Here is a 24,793-nt window from a genome sequence, read left to right as displayed (position 1 = left end):
GGGTGTTTATACTTGCGTACTATTGTTTGTACAGATGAACGTGGTACCTTCAGGCATTTGGAAATTGCTCCCAAGGATGAACCAGACTTGTGGAGGTCTACAATTTATTTTCTGAAGTCTTGGCTGATTTCTTTTGATTCCCATGATGTCAAGCAAAGAGGCACTGAGTTTGAAGGTAGGCCTTGAAATATATCCACAGGTACACCTCCAATTGACTCAAATGATGTCAATTAGCCTATCGGAAGCTTCTAAAGCCATTACTTAATTTTCTGGAATTTTCCAAGCTGTTTAAAGGCACATTCAACTTAGTGTATGTAAACTTCTGTCCCACTGGAATTGTGATACAGTGAAATATAAGTGAAATAATCTGTCTGTAAACAATTGTTGGAAAAATTACTCGTGTCATGCACAAAGTAGATGTCTTAAACGACTTGCCAAAACGACAGTTTGTTGACAAGAAATGTGTGGAGTGGTTGAAAAACGAGTTAATGACTCCAACCTAAGTGTATGTAAACTTCCGACTTCAACTGTATGTGGTACGCTTTCGACACCTTGTAGAGTCCATGCCCAGACGAATTGAAACTGTTCTGAAAGCAAAAGGGGGTGCAACTCAATATTAGGAAGGTGTTCCTAATGTTTTGTACACTCCATGCACTTATGAAACATGGGTTCGAATCCTGCCCACTGCTATTTCAACACACTTTCCCCCAGAAGCATATTTAGAGAGGTAACATCTTCTCCAACAGGGGGCGCTCCAGTAACATACATTGTGATCCAGGACTAAACATTACAGCAGCCTATTTAGAGAGGTAACATCTTCTCCAACAGGGGGCGCTCCAGTAACATACATTGTGATCCAGAACTAAACATTACAGCAGCCTATTTAGAGAGGTAACATCTTCTCCAACAGGGGGCGCTCCAGTAACATACATTGTGATCCAGGACTAAACATTACAGGAGCCTATTCACATACGTACTAGTAAATCACTTTCATTATAAGTTCATGGTTCCTACCTTCACTATATATTAGTCAGGCATAAATGTATACTGGATATTAAAACAGAAAGCAAAGTTAATGACTGATTAGCCTCTGTGTGTATGTGTTGCATAATCTACCCGATTGTGATCAACCACTTGAACATTATGGGTAGCCAACATACCATGAAACATCAAAAAAGGTACATTGTGTACCTAGTCCAAATGTGTTCTTTTTCTGATGTCTACATTAGAGTTCACTAGATAAACTAAAGGGTACTAATGCAGGATGAGAAATAATAAAATACATGACTATTTCTTTGTCATTTTTCTGTGGTCTATGATAATCTATCCTTTTTTCAAAACAAGTGGCATATAGAACTGTCTATGAATGTAGCATGTTCCCATACTTTTCAAAAATACTGCAGATTGTAGGAACTGCAAGATGAACTGCTATTTTGAGCAATTTGAAAGGTTAATTCAATGTCCACATGCAAGTAACCCTTGATATGATACATATGTAGTAGTAAAAGGGGAGAAGTTCATTGAGAGAGAAATATGATTAAAAGCTTGGCCCAGTCAATGAGATGTTGCGGTGAGATGATATTACCTTTTTCTTTCATTCACTTTTTTTTCAGTGGCCTGACCCATCACATTATTTTCCAAATGGAACATGAATTCAGAACAGGACAAATGCCAAGTCTTGCCAAGTCTTATAAAATACTTTTATTTTTTCCACCAGCCTAATGTCAATTTCTCATGTTTCTTGGCCCAATCAAGTCTCTTCTTATTATTGGTGTCCTTTAGTAGTGGTTTCTTTGCAGCAATTCGACCATGAAGGCCTGATTCACGCAGTCTGTTACTTGCACTCTGTGAAGCATTTATTTGGGCTGAAATCTGAGGTGCAGTTAACTAATGAACTTATCCTCTGCAGCAGAGGTAACTCTGGGTCTTCCTTTCCTGTGGCGGTCCTCATGAGAGCCAGTTTCATCATATCGCTTGATGGTTTTTGCGACTGCACTTGAAGAAACGTTCAAAGTTCTTGAAATGTTCCACATTGACTGACCTTCATGTCTTAAAGTAATGATGGACTTTTATTTATCTTTGCTTATTTCAGCTGTTCTTGCCATAATGTGGACTTGGTCTTTACCAAATAGGGCTATCTTCTGTATACCACCTCTACCTTGTCACAACACAACTGATTGTCTCAAACGCATTAAGAAGGAAAGAAATACCACCAATTAACAAGGCACACCTGTTAATTTAAATGCATTCCAGGTGACTACCTCATGAAGCTGGTTGAGAGAATGCAAAGAGTGTACAAAGCTGTCAAGGCAAAATGTGGCTACTTTGAAGAATCTAAAATCTAAAATATTTTTTGGGTTACTACATGATTCCATAGTTTTGATGTCTTCATTATTATTCTACAATGTAGAAAATAGACAAATTAAAAAAAGAACCCTGGAATAAGTAGGTGTCCAAACGTTTGACTGGTACTGTATATCTACAGTGTATTGCCAAAAACCACTCAACCAGGTCAGACTCTGACCTGTCCAATGAGCCAAACGGATTAAAGAATCCCAGTGCACACACACAGACACACACAATTAGAATCTACAGAGCAGCGTATTGCTCACCCCTCCTCTGCCTCTCTCCCTCGCTTTCTCTGTGTCGTTTTCACTGTCTGTATTTCACCTGTTGAATTGGAATTTATAGAGCAGCTTGAAGTGATGCAGTATACTGTGTGGTCAACCCACCTCTTTTCTCTCTCCATCTGTCCTCTTCTGTCACTTTTCTCTCGTGCCGTCTGTCACGGTCTCACGTTCTTGTTTGTTACTGTCTCATTTGTCGATCTTCTTCTGTCATGACTTGTTCTGTTCTTCTGGTGTCTCTCTCCACCATATCCTATTCTCCTGTTGCTGTCTCCGTGTCTCATCTGGTGTTTCTTTAGTTTGCAAAATGGTCAAGGGGATACCGGGGTAGTTTAACTTGTTTTGGGCCAGTGTCCGGGTCACCTAAACCATCCTCTTCCCTACCATTTGCCCCTGGCTGCTGCTGTTCTAAGTGCTCCACTTGCCTGCTGTTCTCATCTGTCCACCTCCTTTGGCTCATCTGAAAAGGTAGCAAGGCAGAAGTGCAACATGTAATTAGTTAGATTTAAAGGGCGACTGCACTTTCGCCAGTTAGCTTCAGCCGGCTGGTGTGGGACCTGACTTTGGATATGATGGAGAGAGACACCAGAATAACAGAACAGGCCTGTTGCCGGGGCTAGTTAGGGACCATCAATAAATTACACAATGTAAATGACAAATATGAAATACTTTCATGTTGCACACCTTTTAGTTCTCACCCTTTCCTGCAGTCAAATGACCAAATCACCCTCTGGTGGCCTCATGGGTGGAATATTATTTCTATTTTTCATAATTTATAAACACAAAAAAACAGCCAAAAATCCAGTGTTTCTATGTCAAACGGTTTTGTTGTATTTCAGTCTTCTGTGATGTATATAAGGTGTAGTATTGGGAAGCAAACTCAAAATTGACTACATTTTAACACTATATCTTATATGGTACAGTGGGTGTATACTTTTGTTTCAAAGTTGATTTGTTTAAAACTACCAAGAAACACTCGGTGGAACCCTAATTTTGCCCACTGCAGTAAAAGGTTAAATGTTTACAATATTTGTAAATTAATTTCTACAATTTATTGTTGGTTTGAGGTTTTTAAGTAATTGAAATTTGAAACTTTTGGAATTAACACACTGTCCCTAATTAGCCCCATAGGGATAAAAAAAGTCAATCCAAATGTATCACAATCATTACGATCGGATCGGGTGCTGCTGCACTCCGAATTGATGGCTACTTGTTTGCTGCCAGCTGTGGGCAGGATTGAAACAAACCCAACCTTCATTTACGTTGTGATGCAGTCTCATAAAACTCACTTTTGGATGAAACTGACTTTATGACCAAAATGATCCTATTTGCACTTTGTAGTCAATTTTGACAACATAAATGTTTCTGACTCGTATGAATGCCACACAGGCTGTTTTCTAAACGATAAGTTGTTTTTTAGAGGCAGTTGCGCTTTAAAGTTCATGTATACTGACAGAACCAGGGACATCTCAACTGTAAAGAAAAATTCTAATGTTCGCATAAAAGCGCAACACAACTCCAAACATGACAGATAAGGAGCTACATAGCCCGTTAGGCTAAATGAATATAAAGATGCATGAGACCCCAACTAAATTTGACCTGTAGGATGGAATAAGTTATGACCTCTATGGCTGTGATAGTCGCCTATTGTTTTCTCCCGTTGGAGCGTCATCTTTTTTACATTTTCCCATTGTAATTTCAGAAAATGTCCATGATATAAATGGCAGTAATAGTGGAATGATAAGTGTTTGACAGTATTACATACCCACCCGCGTTGTGATTGGCTGTGATAGTCACCAATTGGTTTCTCACATGAATTGAGTTTATGTGAGAACAAGCACTGAATTGTGTAGGGAATCATTGTACCATCTAAATATCGCTGTGAACTATCCTTTAAATATCAACAAATTGTGGTTTTACAGCTGTTTGAAGCTGGTGGAGCAAAACCGAAAGTAAAAGGCTCAAGTGTGAGTTCACAAAAATTCCACAAAATCCTATATGTAGCACCTTTAAGGGCCTATGCATTTTCAATGTTTTGTTCACCTAGAATCTAACCTCAAAGCTGGCCATCTTTTCCCCTCTTTCTGGCAGCCCTTACCCTTCCCGTCTAAGTTCACGTTTGTTTATTTGTCATATACACATAACATACATGGAGTACACAGTGCAATGAAATTCTTACTTGCAGGTTAACATCTTGGCAATGCAACAACCCTAGAAAAACGTAAGTAGCTAAGTGAATAAAAATACTAATAAAATAGTGGTCCACTGCGTTCTGAAACCACAGCGGGCACCGCGTCACTCCAGGGGCTTCTTGCAGTGCCTGTTACTGTCTAGCACAGTATATATATATATATATATATATATATTTTGTCATTAAAGTTGTCAGTAAAACATATATTACATTTTTATACTGCATGGTTTGGGGCTGCATCAAAAACATGGGGGGACTGAAGACACGGAAACCCAGGCCTAACGACGCCACTGCTGAGCACCTCCTGTACATTTGAAAGAAAACTGAACGGGTGAATTAGATTTTGAAACAATGATATTAAACAACAGTTAATGACAAATTAGGACATGTTTTCTCAAACTACAGCAGAATTGGGTACAGCAGAAGACACATTTCTGTCTCGTATGAATTCATAAACTATTGGTATTATTTTGAATCATATCTCAATGTCTTGTTGCCCTCAACTCTAAACACATTTTTTTTAAAAGTGTTTCTGTGTTTTCACAGCAAGACAGCCACTTACATAACTGTGTGTCTGTGCCTTTGATATGACTAAACGGGTGTCTGTACTCCAACAAAGACACCGCAATTAGTCACAAAGAAAAGGACACAATGACACGGTAAAACAGGTCTAAAAATACACCAAGATTGTGTTTTATGCATCTTCCTTTTCAAATCATTCGAAAGGCTATTATCAACAGTGCTCTACCCGGGTCCTTATTCAGATACGATGGACTGAATTAGGTTGGTTATCAAACTCCTAAATGGGCAATCTGGGATTTGAAGAACAACAATGCAGTCACAACGCCACTTGATTTGGTAAAACAGTTGAGGGATGGGGCTGGAGAAATGTAATATAACCAGCTATTGATGCGAGGACTGACCATTCATGAAAACAAAACGACAAACAACTTTAGAATTTGAGTCCTGGTATAATAGTTGAAATAAGTACTCATAAGTTATATTCTATAAGAATCAATGGTTGTATTTCATTTAATAGTCCAAAAATGGATGAACCAATCCCAGATTGCCCCTTTAAACGGAAGAGGAATGTATTTATAATGTACTACATGGCTCTGAGAAGGAATCAGAAGTTTTACGAATGCCATGGTTCTAAGATTGAAAGACACGTAAGTTACACAGTACATCGTAGTCATTGAATACACATTCCAAAGGATAAGCGGTGAGAATTGGAACATTTACAAACCAGAGACGTTGCTTGACCAAACGTTTAAACACTTGAATGATTTAGTTTAAATACGTCCCATTGCAATGCTCCTTGACATGAATGAAATAATGGCACATTTCAAAATGCCTGTGCAATTATATTTTCTGACTACGCAATTTATGTATAAGATTCATATAGTATTTATTTATTTATATTTTAATCACACAGTAATCTGAATGTATTTATTTTCCTAGGTTGCATTGATATACTCATGTTTCTCTACGGTAAGAATGTACAAATATGAACACGTGTATCCAGGCGCAAGCCATATAAATAGCACGCGATTGATATCATAAAACGAACAACTTGACACAAAGGAGATAGCTCCAGACGTCAACGTTGATGTAAGCCCTCTGTCAAATTTGAAGAAAAAAAAACATTCAGGTCCAGGATTTTCACATGAGCCTGTCTCAAGTCACCTACAGTAACTCTTCTTAACGAACATGTTTCCAGTGAGCAAAAATAGGTTGAAAATACATTTTTAACGTCGTTACAGCATCTTTTCAACGCTCTTTTAAACAAATTTAGCTCACTGGGAAGTTTGTTGGCTTCTCAATGTCCCCCGAGCATCAGCCAGACTAGGGTCAAACAGCACACTTATTATACATGCTTGACTTTGGGTTTGGCAAGGCTGTATTTTGATAAATGTGAGCGCTGAATTGACCCCAGTGTCCACGTTGTAGTATCAAACCTTTACTTCTGGCTGGAGATGCTTTATCCTGGACGTAAAAGGCACATATATATATATATATATATATATATATGTTTTTGTTGTTGTATATCATATTTTACATTTGTGTGACTGTTATTGTCTATCAGTGTTTCAGTGCTTTTGTTACTTGTCGTGTTTTATGTTTTTGTGTGGAACCCAGGAAGAATTGCTGCTGCTTCGGCAAAACATATGGCCCGGAAACATACAGAATGACAAACTTGCATCACAAAAAAAAGTGCCACCCTCTTCCCCATATAGTGCACTACTTTTGACCAGGGTCCATGGATTACATATGCAATATATAAGGAATAGGGTGCTATTTGGGATGCATACAAGACAAATACAGTAAGATAAATAGATACATTAAAAACAAAAATGGACCAAAAATATAGTCAATAAGATATGTAAATAAGTAGACAACTACATTAATTTATAGAATATAGCAAATAAAACTCTAAGCATAACACATTTTTTGTAGTGAATTTTCATCAGCAGCTACACTCACCGGCCGCTTTATTAGGTACACACATCTAGTACCAGGTCGGACCTCCCTTTGCCAACAGAACAGCCTGAATTATTCGGGCCATGGAGTCTACAAGGTGTTGGAAATGTTCCACAGGGATGTTGGTCCATGCTGATGCAATGGCATCACGCATTTGCTGCAGTTTGGATGGCGGTACAATCATGCTTCAAACAGCCCGTTCCATCTCACCCAAAGATACTCTATTGGGTTTGGTCAGCAACAATGTTCAGATACGTTGTGGCGTTCAAGCGTTTCTTAATTGGAATCAAGGGACATAACGTGTGCCAGGAAAACATTCCCCACACCATTACACCACCGTTACCAGCCTGTATCGTTGACACCAGGCAGAATGGGCTCATGCTGTTTACGCCAAATCCTGGCTGCCATCACTATGACGCAACAGGAACTGAGATTCATCGGACCAGGCAATGTTTTTCCACTCCTCAATTGTCCAGTGTTGGTGATCATGTTCCCACTGGAGACCCTTCTTCTTGTTTTTAGCTGATAGGAGTGAAACCCAGTGTGGCCGTCAACTGCAAACGTGATAGCAACAGCTCCTCCGTGACAAAGATCGACGAGTTCTGCACACCACTGTTGTACTGCACCGTTATTTGTCTGTTTATGGCTCCCGCCTGTCAGCTTAGACAATTCTTGCCATTTTCCTTCGACCTCTCTCATGAACGAGCTGTTATCAACCGCAGGACTGCCGCTGACTGGATGTTCTTTGTTTGTCGCACTATTCTCCTAGACACTGTCGTGCCGTTTCTGAAATACTTGATCTGGAGCGCCTGGCACCGACGATCATACCACGCTCAAAGTTGCTTAGGTCACTTGTTTTGCCCATTCTAACGTTCAATCGATTAGTAACTGAATGCCTCGATGCCTGTCTGCCTGCTTTATATAGCAAGCCTTGGCCACGTGGCTCACTGTCTGTAGGAGCGATCCATTTCTATGAACGTGGTGATGTACCTAATAAACTGGCCAGGGAGTATATTACAAGGCAAAATGTCTAACACCCAGTACTTTCTATGTCCCTGAGGATTTCATCAACATGTATAAGGGATATTCTGACTGACTCATTTCCAGCAGCTCTTTAGTAGCTCCCATCCTGCAGACCACCATGCAGAGGCCTGTGTTTCATCTCCATAGAATACAAGCTTTCCCTAGCCCCAAAAATATAAATAGATAGGACCTCGATACCAGGCGCTGTCAGAGGAAGGCCCTAAAAATTGTCAAAGACTCCAGCCACCCTAGTCATAGACCGTTCTCTCTGCTACCGCACGGCAAGCGGTACCGGAGCGCCAAGTCTAGGTCCAAGAGGCTTCTAAACAGCTTCTACCCCCAAGCCATAAGACTCCTGACCAGCTACCCAGACTGCATTGCCCCCCCCCCCCTCTACACTGCTGCTACTCTCTGTTATTATCTATGCATAGTTACCTTAATAACTCTACCTACATGTACATATTACTTCAACACCGGTGCCCCCGCACATTGACTCTGTACCGGTACCCCCTGTATGTAGTCCCACTATTGTTATTTACTGCTGCTCTTTAAATATTTGTTATCTCTACTTTTTTTTTTTTTTTGTCTTAAAACTGCACTGTTGATTAAGGGCTTGTACGTAAGCATTTCACTGTAAGGTCTACCTACACCTGTTGTATTTGGCGCATGTGACAAATCAAATATGTTTTGACTTGAAAAATACTAAGGTTTTTGTGTTATCATGCCTTTTTTTAAAAAACATTTTAACCTTTATTTAACTAGGCAAGTCAGTTAAGAACAAATTCTTATTTTCAATGACGGCCTAGGAACAGTGCGTTAACTGCCTTGTCCTACCTGCCACCCATAAGGGTGCCTCATTCCCAAAGGATGTAATAGATCTCTGCACCACATACACATTGGTTGGTAGAGACATATGGCAAAAATGGATGGATGTGCCAATCCCAGGTTGCCCCTTTAAAGCGCTTCCCCAATCATTATTGATGTTTTGTCAAGGATAACTATTTCATTGAATGGCAGAGGCTAGAAGGAGGATGTTGCATCTTGCAATCCAATTAGAACTGTGCAGATGCAGAGTCAGCATAGCAAGTAACTATGAAGGAACACGGTAAAACTGAGATAATATAGGTTCTTATCATTTTCAAGTGTGTCCTATAGTTGGCATGTGGAATGTTTTTTCCCCCCTCTTGATGTGTGCAAATAAATTTGACATCAAAGAATAATGATATATCCTTTTCTAAGTGTGAGGAATCGGACCATTGATTTGGGCCTAACAGTAAAACAAATGGAACGAACACCAGTCATCTAAATTAGCACTGTTGTGTGTGCTTACATTCCTGATGTCACCTGGGTTAGGCCCAGATCATTGGAGTCTTCCTTTCCAACGCGGGAAATGGAAGACATCTCCATGGCTAGTCATGCCGGCTTTCTAGTCCCATCTGGGTTCTCCAGTGGAAGTGGGGCCTCCCTTCCTCCCCTCACGGTGCTCCTGTTGTTCTTCCCTGAGGCATTGTCCCCCTTCAGCTTTTTTGGCAGGCAGAAGTCCTTGAAGCACCTCTTGAAGTTCTCATCCAGGAAGGCATAGAGGACGGGGTTGAGGCTGCTGTTGGTGTAGCCCAGCGCCACGCAGAAGAAGTAGGCGGCCATGACGGCGGTGGTCTCGGGCACGCTCACCAGCGCCTTGACCAGGATGAAGATGTGGATGGGCGTCCAGCACACTACGAACACCACGACCACCACCATGACCAGGCGGGTGATGCGCCGCAGCTGCCGGTCCTTTTCCCGGGACCCCGAGAGGAGACGCACGCTCTTGAGTCGCAGCACCATGAGGGTGTAACACACGGTGATGATGAGCACGGGCACCACGAAGGCAAACACAAACACACAGACCTTCATCAAGGTGTCCCAGTACACGTACGGTTCCGGGAACTGCAAGGCACACTCCGTGGTTCCTAGAGGGAGTGAAGGGAGGGGAGGGGAGGTCGAGAAAGAAAAAGCACTGATAAATGCACCTACGCTCAAGCAAAGTGTTCTGAGAACACATAACATTTCACGCTGCGTCTGGTTCATCTCTCACTCTGTGACACTGTTATGGAACGGCTAATGCGCACTCAAAAAGGGAACATCCTACTAATAGCGCAGATATTTTTTTTCACTTATCCACAACTCCATCTGTATTCAGAAACAATATGTGGTGTAAGGATAACGGCAAGCTCATTACCAACAGATGGCTTAGACGTAATGCATTTCCCCTCAACAAAATAGAGGAGAGAAGGTCTGTATTAGACCTTTATGTTCTGGCATTAGATGGGCACTTCTGCACTTTGATTCACTCCACCTAAGGAATCTGAGAGTAAAAACGAAATGAACCAACTCAATCTGTGCACAGTGTAAGGCATGTTCATTATGTTCTCTTGGGACAATTTCACCCATAAGAACTGTGTGTGTGTGTGTGTGTGTGTGTGTGTGTTTGCATGCGTACGTGCATATTCAAGCATTCATGTTTGTGTGTGTGCTTCATGAGTGTGTGTGTGTGTGCTTCATTAGTGTGTGTGTGTATGCGTGCTTTTATGATTTAGTGTGTTACGGCATGTATGCATACCAGCGCTCTCACCATTGTTGGACTGGGTGCCACCCAGTAACAGTGCTGGTACCCCTGCTGCAGAGGACAGCATCCAGATACATATGTTGATGATCTTGGCTTTGATCGGCGTCCGGAAGTCCAGGGCCTTGACCGGGTGGCAGACGGCGACATAGCGGTCCACACTCATCATGGTCAGGGTGAAGATGCTGGTAAACATGTTGTAGTAGTCGATGGAGATGAACACCTTACACACCACCTCGCCAAACGGCCACGAGTTCAACAGGTAGTCAGTACTCTGGAAAGGCATCGTCGTGGTGACCAGGGCGTCGGCCAGAGCCAGGTTGAAGATGTAAATGTTGGTGGCTGTCTTCATCTTTGTATACCTGTTTCAAAACAGAGTCAAGAATGGAGGGTAGAATGTGTTAGGTCCATATCCGAGTTTAAATACAAATTGAAATCATCTGAAATACTCTATCTGGGCTTGATTCAGCTTGTCTGGCACAGTGGAACTCCAGTGCAAACTCCATCCATCTGGCAGACTAGAGCAGCCTTTTTCAAACCTCTCCTCGGGGACCCCCAGACGTTTAAGTCATGGGTAATTGCAACTCAACATGACTGCGGGAACATGGGTGTGTTAACATAGACGGGCGTATCAACACAAGTGAGTGCATGGAAAGCGAACAGCTAATTGGGTAGATTTGTTGCCACTCAAGACTGTTTCTGTGAGCGAGAGCATCCTATACTGACGGTATGAGGTCAATATCCTTCCAGGATACCCGGGCCAGGTCGATTAGAAAGGCCTGCTCGCTGAAGTCTTTTAGGGAGCATTTGACAGTGATGAGGGGTGGTTGTTTGACCATGGACCCATTACGCACGCAGGCAATGAGGCAGTGGTCACTGAGATCCTGGTTGAAGACAGCAGGGGTGTATTTAGAGGGCAAGTTGGTCAGGATGATATCTAAGAGGGTGCCCATGGTTATGGATTTAGGGTTGTACCTGGTAGGTTCCTTGATAATTTATGTGAGATTGAGGGCATAGATTAGATTAGATTGTAGGACGGCTGGGGTGTTAAGCATATCCCAGTATAGGTCACCTAACAGTACGAACTCTGAAGATAGATGGGGGGCAATCAATTCACATATGGTGTCCAGGGCACATCTGGGGGCTGAGGGGGTCTATAACAAGCGGCAACGGTGAGAGACTTGTTTCTGGAAAGGTGGATTTTTAAAGGTAGAAGCTCGAATTATTTGGACACAGACCTGGATAGTATGACAGAACTCTGCAGGCTATCTCTGCAGTAGATTGCAACTCCGCCCCTTTGGCAGTTCTATCTTGCCGGAAATTGTTGTAGTTGGGGCTGGAAATTTCTGGATTTTTGGTGGCCTTCCTAAGCCAGGTTTCAGACACGGCTAAGACATCCGGGTTGGCGGAGTGTGCTAAAGCAGTGAATAAAACAAACTTAGGGAGGAGGCTTCTGATGTTAACATGCATGAAACCAAGGCTTTTACGGTTACAGAAGTCAACAAATGAGAGCGCCCGGGGAATGGAAGTGGTGCTGGGGGCTGCATGCCCTGGGTTAACCTTTATATCACCAGAGGAACAGAGGAGGAGTAGAATAAGGGTACGGCTAAAGGCTAAAAGAACTGGTCGTCTAGTGCGTTCGAAACAGAGAGTAAAAGGAACAGATTTCTGGCCGTGGACGAATAGATTCAAGGCATAATGTACAGACAAGGGTATGGTAGGATGTGAGCACAGTGGAGGTAAACCTAGGCATTGAGTGATGATGAGAAAGGTTTTGTCTCTAGAGGTACCAGTTAAGCCAGGTGAGGTCACTGCATGTGTGGGGGGTGGGACAAAAGGGCTATCTAAGGCCTATTGGGCAGGCCTGGGAGCTCTACAGTGAAATAAGACAATAATCACAAATCAAAACAGCAATAGACAAGGCATATTGACATTAGGGAGAGGCATGTGTAGCCGAGTGATCATAGGGTCCAATGAGTAGCAATAGGTGATTCATGGAGCCAATTCAGTAGTCGCTACTACGCTAGGCGAGCTGGAGACACGGCGATTCAGACAGCTAGTGGGCCGGGGCTAGCAGATGGGCCTTTGGCGACGTCACAACGGAAGAGAGCCTGTTGAAACCACCAGACCAGTTGTGATGGATCGGCGGGGCTCCGTGTCGGCAGTAAAGGGTCCAGGCCAATTGGCAAAAGAGGTATTGTAGCCCAATAATTGGCTGGTGGACCTCTTCGGCTGGCCGGAAGATGGGACTAGCTCGAGGCCAGCTCAAGGCTAACTGGTGCTTGCTTCAGGACAGAGACGTCAGCCACTCGGATTGCAGCTTGCTAGCTGCGATGATCTGGTGTAAAGTTTCAGAGCTTGCGGTAGGAATCCGGAGATGTGGTAGAGAAAAAGCAGTCCGATATGCTCTGGGTTGATATCGCGCTGTGTAGACTGGCAGGTATTGACCGAGCTAAGGCTGGCTGGTGTCCTAGTTAACGGTGAGGAACGCTAGCAGTGGTTAACTGACCACTAGCTAGTTAGTTGGCTAGCTCTGATGGGGGTTCCGGTTCTAAAGTATAAGAATAGTAGATCCGTACCACATTGGGTGAGGCGGGTTGCAGGAGAGTATACTCAGTCCGTAGATGGAAAGTGAGATTAAAATGTATACGAAATATATACAAAAAGAAAATGATATTTACACGGGGCAGAACGGGACAAGACAAAACACACGTCCGACTGCTAAGCCATCTTGGAACAGCCATCTTCTACGTTAGTTCCCCTAAACTGCTACGTAAACAAACTATCAGTCCCGATAAAACCAGCATCACCACACAGGAACTGACCAATGAAAACATTTAAAGAATTTAAAAACAACACCGCTCATTCAAAACCGTCTAATCTAAACCAATCACATAGCACTGATGTTACGCCCATCGCCGATGATCCACCCACTTATTTCACCATGCCCACTTCCAGACACATTTCACGTAGGCAGTTACCACATAGAGATAGATAGAGGACTCTCGTGCCCAAAATACCATTTTAGCATTAAGGACTTTTACCATTTTTAAGTTGTCAACTGGGTGGACTTCCTATGGGTTAGGAAGGCTCACATGATTCAATCTGGGTCATCAACAGGGATCAGCAAACATTCCATAATGGCAGATGGCACTAAATCGCACATTTGGACTTTATACCTGTTCAAACAACACCCTGTAGGTGGCAGTATGCACCCATCTTGTTTGTTTGCAAACTCATAAAAGTAGTAGAAGAAGCAAATTGACTACTTCAAAATGGATATTGCCTCAATGGTACTGCCAATGCGCTCAAAAATCCCATAATGAGGCAGATACAATGATGCAATGTCTATCTAAGTCTATGTGTTATCCATACTTGGGATGTTTCACAATTTTGTTGTAGACCTGTACTAGCACACCTGATTCAAGGGCTTGATGATTAGTTTGATCATTTAAATCAAGTGTGCTGGCCATGGAATAGTTTAAATACAATTAAAATAATGGTTGGGTCCAAAAGTATTAGAAAGATTTCAAATAGTATTTGAACTCAGGTGATGTAAGATTGTTATTGACAGTAAATTAAAGAACTTGGTGAAACCCAATGGGAAAACTCAGCCATCTGTTAAATTGTTATCATCTCGGCTGGTGATTCTATTGATAGTCCCAACAACATGAGGCAGACTAAAAGTAATTAAATTATCATTCAAGGTATTTTTATCTGTAAACAACTATACATGTAACTAGGGGAGAAAATGACAACAGTCATGTACTGTATAAATGAGTAAAGTCATTTCGGTCTGATATTTTGATATGGAGAAAAAAAACCTTGGCAGGGCTAGCTTAGCAGCTGTCATACTTTTAAACACCCACACCAGTTGAAATCCACTTTTTCAAGCTGAAAGATGATGGCCAGAGCTTACCCATGATGTTGCACAACAATTTAAGTCAATAAGTCATTGTTTTGGTCAAAGTATAATACACTACATGACCAAAAGTATGTGGACACCTGCTCGTCGAACATCTCATTCCAAAATCATGGGCATTAAAATGGAGTTGGTCCCCCATTGCTGCTATAACAGCCTCCACTCTTTAGGGAAGACTTTCCACTAGATGTTGGAACATTGCTGCGGGGACTTGCTTACATTCAGCCACAAGCATTAGTGAGGTCAGGCACTGATGTTGGGCGATTAGACCTGGTTCGCAGTTGGTGTTCCAATTCATCCCAAAGGTGTTCGATGGGGTTGATGTCAGGGCTTTTTGCAGGCCAGTCAAGTTTTTCCACACCAATCTTGACAAACCATTTCTGTATGGACATCTTTTTGTGCATGGGAGCATTGTCATGCTGAAACAGGAAGCGGCCTTCCCCAAACTGTTGCCACAGAGTTGGAAGCACAGAATCAAACAGAATTTCATTGTATGCTGTTGCATCAAGATTTCCCTTCACTGGAACTAAGGGGCCTAGCCCAAACCATGAAAAACAGCCCCAGACCATTAATCTTCCTCCACCAAACTTTACAGTTGGCACTATGCATTGGGGCAGGTAGCGTTCTCCTGGCATCCGCCAAACCCAGATTTGTCCATTGGACATGCCAGATGATGAGGCGTGATTCATCACTACAGAGAAAGCGTTTCCACTGCTCCAGAGTCCAATGGTGGCGAGCTTTACACCACTCCAGCAGAAGCTTGGCATTGCGCATGGTGATGTTAGGTTTGTGTGCGGCTGCTAGGCCATGGAAACCCATTTCATAAAGCTCCCGACGAACAGTTATTGTGCTGAGGTTGCTTCGAGAGGCAGTTTGGAACTCAGTAGTGAGTGTTGCGACTGAAGACAGACGATTTTTACGCACTACACTCTAAAGCACTCGACGGTCCCGTTCTGTGAGCTTGTATGGCCTACCACTTCACTGCTGAGCCGTTGTTGCTCATACAGTAGACATTTCCACTTCACAATAACAGCACTTACTGTTGGCCAGGGCAGTTCTAGCAGTGCAGATATATGACGAACTGGCATGTTGAAAAGGTGACATCCTATGATGGTACCATGTTGAAAGTCACAGAGCTCTTCAGTGAGGCCATTCTACTGCCAATGTTTGTCTATGGAGATTGCATGGCTGTGTGCTCGATTTTATACACCTGTCAGCAACGGGTGTGGTTAAAATGGCCAAATCCACAAATTTGAAGGGTTGTCCACGTACTTGTGTAAATACAGTGCCTTGCGAAAGTATTCGGCCCCCTTGAACTTTGCGACCTTTTGCCACATTTCAGGCTTCAAACATAAAGATATAAAACTGTATTTTTTTGTGAAGAATCAACAACAAGTGGGACACAATCATGAAGTGGAACGACATTTATTGGATATTTCAAACTTTTTTAACAAATCAAAAACTGAAAAATTGGCCGTGCAAAATTATTCAGCCCCCTTAAGTTAATACTTTGTAGCGCCACCTTTTGCTGCGATTACAGCTGTAAGTCGCTTGGGGTATGTCTCTATCAGTTTTGCACATCGAGAGACTGAATTTTTTTCCCATTCCTCCTTGCAAAACAGCTCGAGCTCAGTGAGGTTGGATGGAGAGCATTTGTGAACAGCAGTTTTCAGTTCTTTCCACAGATTCTCGATTGGATTCAGGTCTGGACTTTGACTTGGCCATTCTAACACCTGGATATGTTTATTTTTGAACCATTCCATTGTAGATTTTGCTTTATGTTTTGGATCATTGTCTTGTTGGAAGACAAATCTCCGTCCCAGTCTCAGGTCTTTTGCAGACTCCATCAGGTTTTCTTCCAGAATGGTCCTGTATTTGGCTCCATCCATCTTCCCATCAATTTTAACCATCTTCCCTGTCCTTGCTGAAGAAAATCAGGCCCAAACCATGATGCTGCCACCACCATGTTTGACAGTGGGGATGGTGTGTTCAGCTGTGTTGCTTTTACGCCAAACATAACGTTTTGCATTGTTGCCAAAAAGTTCCATTTTGGTTTCATCTGACCAGAGCACCTTCTTCCACATGTTTGGTGTGTCTCCCAGGTGGCTTGTGGCAAACTTTAAACAACACTTTTTATGGATATCTTTAAGAAATGGCTTTCTTCTTGCCACTCTTCCATAAAGGCCAGATTTGTGCAATATACAACTGATTGTTGTCCTATGGACAGAGTCTCCCACCTCAGCTGTAGATCTCTGCAGTTCATCCAGAGTGATCATGGGCCTCTTGGCTGCATCTCTGATCAGTCTTCTCCTTGTATGAGCTGAAAGTTTAGAGGGACGGCCAGGTCTTGGTAGATTTGCAGTGGTCTGATACTCCTTCCATTTCAATATTATCGCTTGCACAGTGCTCCTTGGGATGTTTAAAGCTTGGGAAAAAATGTTGTATCCAAATCCGGCTTTAAACTTCTTCACAACAGTATCTCGGACCTGCCTGGTGTGTTCCTTGTTCTTCATGATGTTCTCTGCGCTTTTAACGGACCTCTGAGACTATCACAGTGCAGGTGCATTTATACGGAGACTTGATTACACACAGGTGGATTGTATTTATCATCATTAGTCATTTAGGTCAACATTGGATCATTCAGAGATCCTCACTGAACTTCTGGAGAGAGTTTGCTGCACTAAAAGTAAAGGGGCTGAATAATTTTGCACGCCCAATTTTTCAGTTTTTGATTTGTTAAAAAAGTTTGAAATATCCAATAAATGTCGTTCCACTTCATGATTGTGTCCCACTTGTTGTTGATTCTTCACAAAAAAATACAGTTTTATATCTTTATGTTTGTAGCCTGAAATGTGGCAAAAGGTCGCAAAGTTCAAGGGGGCCGAATACTTTCGCAAGGCACTGTAGTGTATATTTGGGTTTGAAGTGACAAATCTGAACTACCCTCTTTGTGCAAATCTATGTGAATGCGGTGACTTTTCATATGATATGACACAATTATTTTCAGCCTACGTTAGTTTCAGGGCTGAGTTAATTTGAATGTTACCACCCACCAGCATGGCATTGTCTTTTTAGTCAGAAACCGCAGCAAAGTTATTCCTCTTCACGACTGAGATGAGCCAAACACCCTTATATAAATACCACTTAGCAGCCTGAGCCATGGAGCAAATAAAAATAGGGGGAGCAAATGTATGTTTTTGCACCTACACTATTTCCCCCCCAGAAAAATCCATTCGATTATTTGTCAATTTTCCCCCCAAGATGAATGGTTTTGGCCACTAAAGTTTTTCTTTCACTACACTACACTGCTTTGATTGGTGTAACGCTAGCTAGAAACCACGAAAGAAAACTAAAGGAACTTGTCATTTGCAGTGGTATAAAGTACTTTAAAGTACTACTTCATTGTTTTTTTGGGGGGGGGGGGGGGGGGGGGGGGAATAAAATAACTTTTTACTCCATACATTTTCCCTGACACCCAAAAGTACTTGTTACATTTTGACAGGAAAATGGTCCAATTCACACACTTATCAAGAAAAACATCCCCGGTCATCCCTACTGCCTCTGATCTGGCAGACTCACTAAACACAAATGCTTTGTTTGTAAATTATGTCTGTGTTGGAGTGTTCCCTTAGCTTCCCCGTCCAATATATATACAGTATAAATATATATATATATATATATATATATATATTTTAAACAATTTGTGCTGTCTGCTTTGCTTAAAAATGCAGTTGAAATAATTTATCTTTTTACTGTTGATACTTAAGTATATTTAAAACCAAATATTTTTCAACTTTTACTCAAGCAGTATTTTACTGGGTGACTTTCACTTTTGTCATTTTCAATTAAAGTGTCTTTACTTTTACTCAAGTATGATAATTGAGCACTTTTTCCACCACTGGTTATTTACGATCATGAGCAAAGTCATTGTAGCCTATCATTTCACTTCCCCTGTGAAAACCGCGAGCTTCATCTTATTCTTTCAAATGACTTCTATGGTGGATTCGCGGCCTCAATTTAAGGAAGGCGCCACAACTTTGGAGATAACAATAGATGGCGAAGTCAAAGATAGGCCAGTGGTTTCGATCTATGGTCAAGTTTTCCCTATATCAATGCTTATGATAAATCCAGCTCCAGGTCCAACCATAGATCCATCTGGCTAATCGTTTGAATATGGTGTAGTACATTTTTTTTTTAAACAAGAGATAAGATTAGCTAGCCAGATTAGGTTAGCATGCTAGCTAGTTACACTGACAGCTGTAAGTACCCTATTTGTTGATGTTTATCAACTCCGTGAGGAAATTCCCAAACACCCAATTCGTGAATATGTATAAGTAACCTTCATCATTCTTCGGGGGTGGAACCTAAACATACATTTCACTTGAGGCTGCTAGGGGACGGCTCATAATAATGCCTGGAATCGGAGCAAATGGAATGGCATCAAACACATACCAAAATGAACGAATGGCGGGAATCAACGTAATTGCGCATTACATGACGCATTCTCAGTAGGATGAGCCGAGTATGCTGATATTTGTTGCTTAATGCATTATTTATTCTAGAAACAGTATGTCCTAAAGAGCATGTAGTACGATTAGTACACAGTTTAAGTACGAAGTAGGCAAGACAGATTAGGCAAGACAGCCATTAATTATTTAAGTAATAAGGCACAAGGAGGTGGGGTATATTCTTGGGTATGACTACAAACTTGGCACACCTGTATTTGGGGAGTTTCTCCCATTATTCTCTGCAGATGCTCTCAAGCTCTGGATGGATGGGGAGCGTTTCTATTTTCAGGTCTCTCCAGAGATCTTTGATCTCGTTCAAGTCCAGGCTCTGGTTGGGCCACTCAAAGACATTCAGAGACTTGTCCCGAAGCCATTCCTGCATTGTCTTGGCTGTGTGCTTAGGGTCGTTGTCCTTTTGGAAGGTGAACCTTCGCCCCAGTCGGAGGTCCTGAGCGCTCTGGAGCAGGTTTTCATCAAAAATCTCTCTGTACTTTGCTCCATTCATCTTTGCCTCGATCCTGTCTAGTCTCCCAGTCCCTGCCACTGAAAAACATCCCCACAGCATGATGCTGCCACCACCATGCTTCTAGGCATGGTGCCAGGTTTCCCCCAGACATTACACTTGGCATTCAGGCCAAAGAGTTCAATCTTGGTTTCATCAGACCAGAGAATCTTGTTTCTCATGGTCAGAAAATCTTTAGGTTGCCTTTTGGCAAACTCCAAGAGGGCTGACATGTGCCTTTTACTGAGAAGTGGCTTCCGACTGGCCACTCTACCATAAAGGCCTGATTGGTGAGTGCTGCAGAGATGGTTGTCCTTCTGGACAAATCAAAATATATTTTAGATTATAGATTCTTCAAAGTAACCACTCTTTGCCTTGATGATAGCTTTGCACACTCTTGGCATTCTCTCAACCAGATTCATGAGGTAGTCAGTCGCAAAAACCATCAAGCACTATGATGAAACTGGCTCTCATGAGGACTGCCACAGGAAAGGAAGACCCAGAGTTACCTCTGATGCAGAGGATAAGTTCATTAGAGTTACTAGCCTCAGAAATTGCAGCCCAAATAAATGCTTCACAGAGTTCAAGTAACAGACACATCTCAACATCAACTGTTCAAAGGAGTATGCGTGCATCAGGCCTTCATGGTCAAATTGCTGCAAAGAAACCACTACTAAAGGACACCAATAACAATAAGAGACTTGATTGGACCAAGAAACACGAGCAATGGACATTAGACCAGTGGAAATCAGTCCTTTGTTCTGATGAGTCTAAATTTGAGAAGATTGGTTCCAATCGTGTCGGATGATCTCAGCATGTGGTTCCCACCGTGAAGCATGGAGGAGGTGTGATGGTGTGGGGGTGTTTTGTTGGTGACACTATCTGTGAATTATCTAGAATTCAAGGCACACTTAAACAGCATGGCTACCACAGCATTCTGCAGAGATACGCAATCCCATCTGGTTTGCACTTAGTGGGACTATCATTTGTTTTTCAACAGGACAAATGACCCAACACACCTCAAGGAGAGTGATGGAGTGCTGCATCAAATCACCCGGCCTCCACAATCAAACGACCTCAAACCAATTGAGATGTTTTGGGATGAGTTGGACCGTAGAGTGAAGGAAAAGCAGCCAACAAGTGCTCAGCATATGTGGGAACTTCTTCAAGACTGTTGGAAAAGTATTCCAAGGGAAGCTGGTTGAGAGAATGCCAAGAGTGTGCAAAGTTGTCATCAAGGCAAAGGGTGGCTACTTTGAAGAATCTATAATCTAAAATATATTTGTATTTGTTTAACAGTGTTTTGCTTACTACATGATTCTATATGTGTTATTTCATAGTTTCGATGTCTTCACTATTATTTCTACAATGTGAAAAACCCTTGAATGAGTAGGTGTGTCCAAACTTTTGACTGGTACTGTATATTTGCATATCGTTTAACCCTCCCATAAAAAGCATGTCTCTCATTTTGTCGCATTTTGAACCAAACATATTGTATGTTACCCATATGGTTCTGGTCAAATTGTGCACTATTTAGGGAATAGGGTGCCATTTGGGACACAACCATAGTCAAATCCTAGTCCTTAGGAGTACATGATAAAGTTACAGCCATTGCAGGGGTGATGAGGCCTCCATCTTCCAATGACTTCTGTCACAGGTGAATTATGGACAGACCCCAGTGAAATAACTCCAAACCACAATCTTCCCTAAAATCAATCACAGCGCTGTGGTGGTAATTTAACCACAACAACAGGACTGAAACCATAATCTTCCCTAAAATCAATCATAGCGCTGTGGTGGTAATTTAACCACAACAACAGAGACATGTTGCCACTTCAGTTCAGAAGTACAGTAGAGGAATTCCATTATGCCCATATGGTTATGTGCTAATAAATCATATGAAATAAGGCATATTTGGATCCACTTTGCAAGTGCATTCAATTTCCTGATTGCTAAATGTATGGACAGAAATTTGCGCTAGAATTTGACTTCTGGGTAAACGAAGTGACTAAATGTATAATTTAGGAAAATTCTATTAAGAAGAACATGTGCAAGATAAAAAAATAAGTCAACCAGATAAAAAAAATATACAAATTCTGAACTGAGCTGGCTACAAAAAAAAACAGATAGCTGAGAGTATCACATTTAGCTAACCAATAGAATTGAATTAACTTAGGGAGGTGACGGAATGGCCCTATGGAAGACAGGTAATGTGCGATCAATCTGATTTGCGGTAATTGTCTAGTCTGGAGCACTTTGTGAGGCGTTGGTGCAATGCACATGACACCAGCTCTGATTTATTTGTCTACACCACATAAATAAAACCCAATGAGGTGCAGGCATTATAGAGGACCCCTGGTTTTAAATTACACATTTAAAACACTTTTAAACATAGCCCCCAAAAAGTAGCATTCCAACTGTAAAAAAGCCCAATAGTAAAAAGGTATTGTTCCCTCCAATAGAACGGCACAGTATGGATCATTATTGAAACAAAATAATCAACACATCATATAGTGTTTGTACACTCTGTACAATAAAGTTTAAACATGCACCTGCCACTGGGTGGCTCACAAGTGTTGCAGATGTCAGAAAGATGCACTTTTTGTTTTTTTGTGCTAAAATGTAGTCAGGTGTATTAAATGGGCATCTTACTGTATTGTTGTATTTTTTGCATACCCTTAATTTACCCAAAATCTTTAGCAATAGCCTGTAAATTGTCAAAGTTGATATCAATGCAATATTGAGGTGAGTGAGCAAATAGATCACGATAAACCTTACCTGATGATAACGTACATGACGAGGCAGTTGCCCACCAGGCCCACCACGAACACCACGGAGTACACAGCTGTGATGATGGGGATGATTGGGGACATGGGATCCTCTTCCCAGTCAGAGTCAAAAGTCAGATTGTGACCTTCTGGGTATCCAGACTGCGAAGTAGCATTCATATAACAGTCTTCGACGAGCGCCGTGAGGCACTTGTCTTCTTTGAAAATTTCAACCGGGGTGCCTTCCATATTTGGTTATGCTTGACCACCTAAAGAAAAGGAGATAATGGGGCTACCAGCATATGCCTATGGCTATGCGGGAATGAAACCAGTGAGAGAGAAAAAATAACGATAAAAAAGTTGAAGGTGTGCGTCAAATTATAATTCATAATTTACGTTTGTATATTAAACCAACTTTCCTATGTGCCTTTCAAAAAACGAATCGAAACGATCCAACTCCATTATATATACAGAGTAATTGAATCGTATTTTCACTGTGATAACACAATTAAAGCTTAATGCGTAATGCATAATTTCACCAATCCGGGCAATTGGTAACTTACCCTCTGGATATTAGTTCCTTCTGTTCCTTTTTTTGTGTCTGTAAAATATGGAAATTATGCTGAGCGAAACGATGTTAGATCTTTGCTGTTTGATTGTAGAAGGATATGGCTCGCCAAACTTTGTAGAGCGGAGTATGAGAGAGACAAGCACAACACCGCGGCTCAGCGGAGACTCGAGCACACGCACAGCGCGGGCTGTGCCGCGCCCTCCCGCTCAAATATGACGTCAGAGAAATAACAATAACCTCAACATAGGATCTCTATGAACGTCAACATGGGATTTCTATGAGCCTCAACATAGGATCTCTATGAACCTCAACATAGGTTCTCTATGAACGTCAACATAGGATCTCTATGAACGTCAACATAGGTTCTCTATGAACGTCAACATAGGATCTCTATGAACCTCAACATAGGATCTCTATGAGCGTCAACATAGGATCTCTATGAACCTCAACATAGGATCTCTATGAACCTCAACATAGGATCTCTATGAACCTCAAGGCAACGTCTATGTCCCCATGTAACCATATAATTCGATGTAACCATGGAATTGCCTACAACTGTGAGAGACGAAGTGCGCAAAGAGAATACATACATCCGTTAACTTACTACATTATTTGATTCACAACAATAATATCTTCATCGTATCAATTATTATTACACTATATAATATTATATGTGGAAGTTATTGACCATGAGTAATATAGAATGCTAACCTACTCTAGACTCACTTGAATTGTTTGAATTAACTTCAACACTTTTCTACCCTGCAAGGGTCTTCAACAAGTTATTGGAGAACATCTGTGTAATAAATTGGTGTAATTTATTAAATCATTTAAACATATTTGACCATAACATCAAAGCGATAATACCGGTTGATATGACATACATCAATAATCCGATTGATCATAGAAATCAGATACTTCCTCTGTGCCTCTTGTTCTAACCTCTGATTGCATGAAAATGTATGTTAGAGCAGCACAAAACCATAGAAATCAGATACTTCCTCTGTGCCTCTTGTTCTAACCTCTGATTGCATGAAAATGTATGTTAGAGCAGCACAAAACCATAGAAATCAGATACTTCCTCTGTGCCTCTTGTTCTAACCTCTGATTGCATGAAAATGTATGTTAGAGCAGCACAAAACCATAGAAATCAGATACTTCCTCTGTGCCTCTTGTTCTAACCTCTGATTGCATTAGAGCAGCACAAAACCAATCATCCATCATCATTAATCATTTATCAGAGACACAAAAGATCCTCTATCGAAGAGGATTCCTGGATGTATGCTATGTGAGTATGCACTGTGAATAACCATATGTTGTGCAGTATGCATATTACTGATAGTGACACAGTGCATATCCTCTATCCTGTAATGTAGGTAAATGCACAGAGTAATGCACAAAATATTTAGAACATGACATAGACTGACCAGGTAAATCCAGGTGAAAGCTAGGATCCCTTTATGATGTCACCTGTTCAATCCACTTCAGTCCGAGACAGGTTAAAGATGGATTTTTAAGCTTTGAGACAATTGAGACATGGATTGCGTTTTGCCATTCAGAGGGTGAAAGGGCAAGAGAAAAAATGGAAGTGCCTTTGA

The 24,793-nt window shown here is 41.6% G+C and overlaps 1 protein-coding gene across 1 annotated transcript; it reads right to left on the bottom strand.

Moving 5' to 3' along the window:
• Positions 1 to 9,526: 9,526 nt before the first annotated feature.
• On the bottom strand, positions 9,527 to 23,270 carry LOC139366769 (delta-type opioid receptor-like). The gene is made up of 4 exons (XM_071104472.1): positions 23,188 to 23,270; positions 22,635 to 22,936; positions 10,934 to 11,286; positions 9,527 to 10,271 (listed from the first exon to the last, which is right to left on the bottom strand). Exons 2-4 carry the CDS (start codon positions 22,871 to 22,873, stop codon positions 9,736 to 9,738), a joined length of 1,128 nt encoding a protein of 375 aa, XP_070960573.1. The 5' UTR covers positions 22,874 to 22,936; positions 23,188 to 23,270; the 3' UTR covers positions 9,527 to 9,735.
• Positions 23,271 to 24,793: the final 1,523 nt, after the last annotated feature.

This window comes from Oncorhynchus clarkii, chromosome 15, assembly GCF_045791955.1.
Source record: "Oncorhynchus clarkii lewisi isolate Uvic-CL-2024 chromosome 15, UVic_Ocla_1.0, whole genome shotgun sequence".
Lineage (NCBI taxonomy): Eukaryota > Metazoa > Chordata > Actinopteri > Salmoniformes > Salmonidae > Oncorhynchus > Oncorhynchus clarkii.
The sequence above is the reverse complement of the archived record's forward strand: the minus strand, read 5'-3'. Positions and strand labels throughout refer to the sequence as shown.

Excerpts from the sequence above, each read along its gene's own strand:
- LOC139366769 (XM_071104472.1), bottom strand. The coding sequence starts at position 22,873 with ATGGAAGGCACCCCGGTTGAAATTTTCAAAGAAGACAAGTGCCTCACG. Across the intron at positions 11,287-22,634 it reads GTCATGTACGTTATCATCAG|GTATACAAAGATGAAGACAG; the intron begins GTAAGGTTTATC and ends GTTTTGAAACAG. Across the intron at positions 10,272-10,933 it reads TGGCACCCAGTCCAACAATG|GAACCACGGAGTGTGCCTTG; the intron begins GTGAGAGCGCTG and ends CACTCCCTCTAG.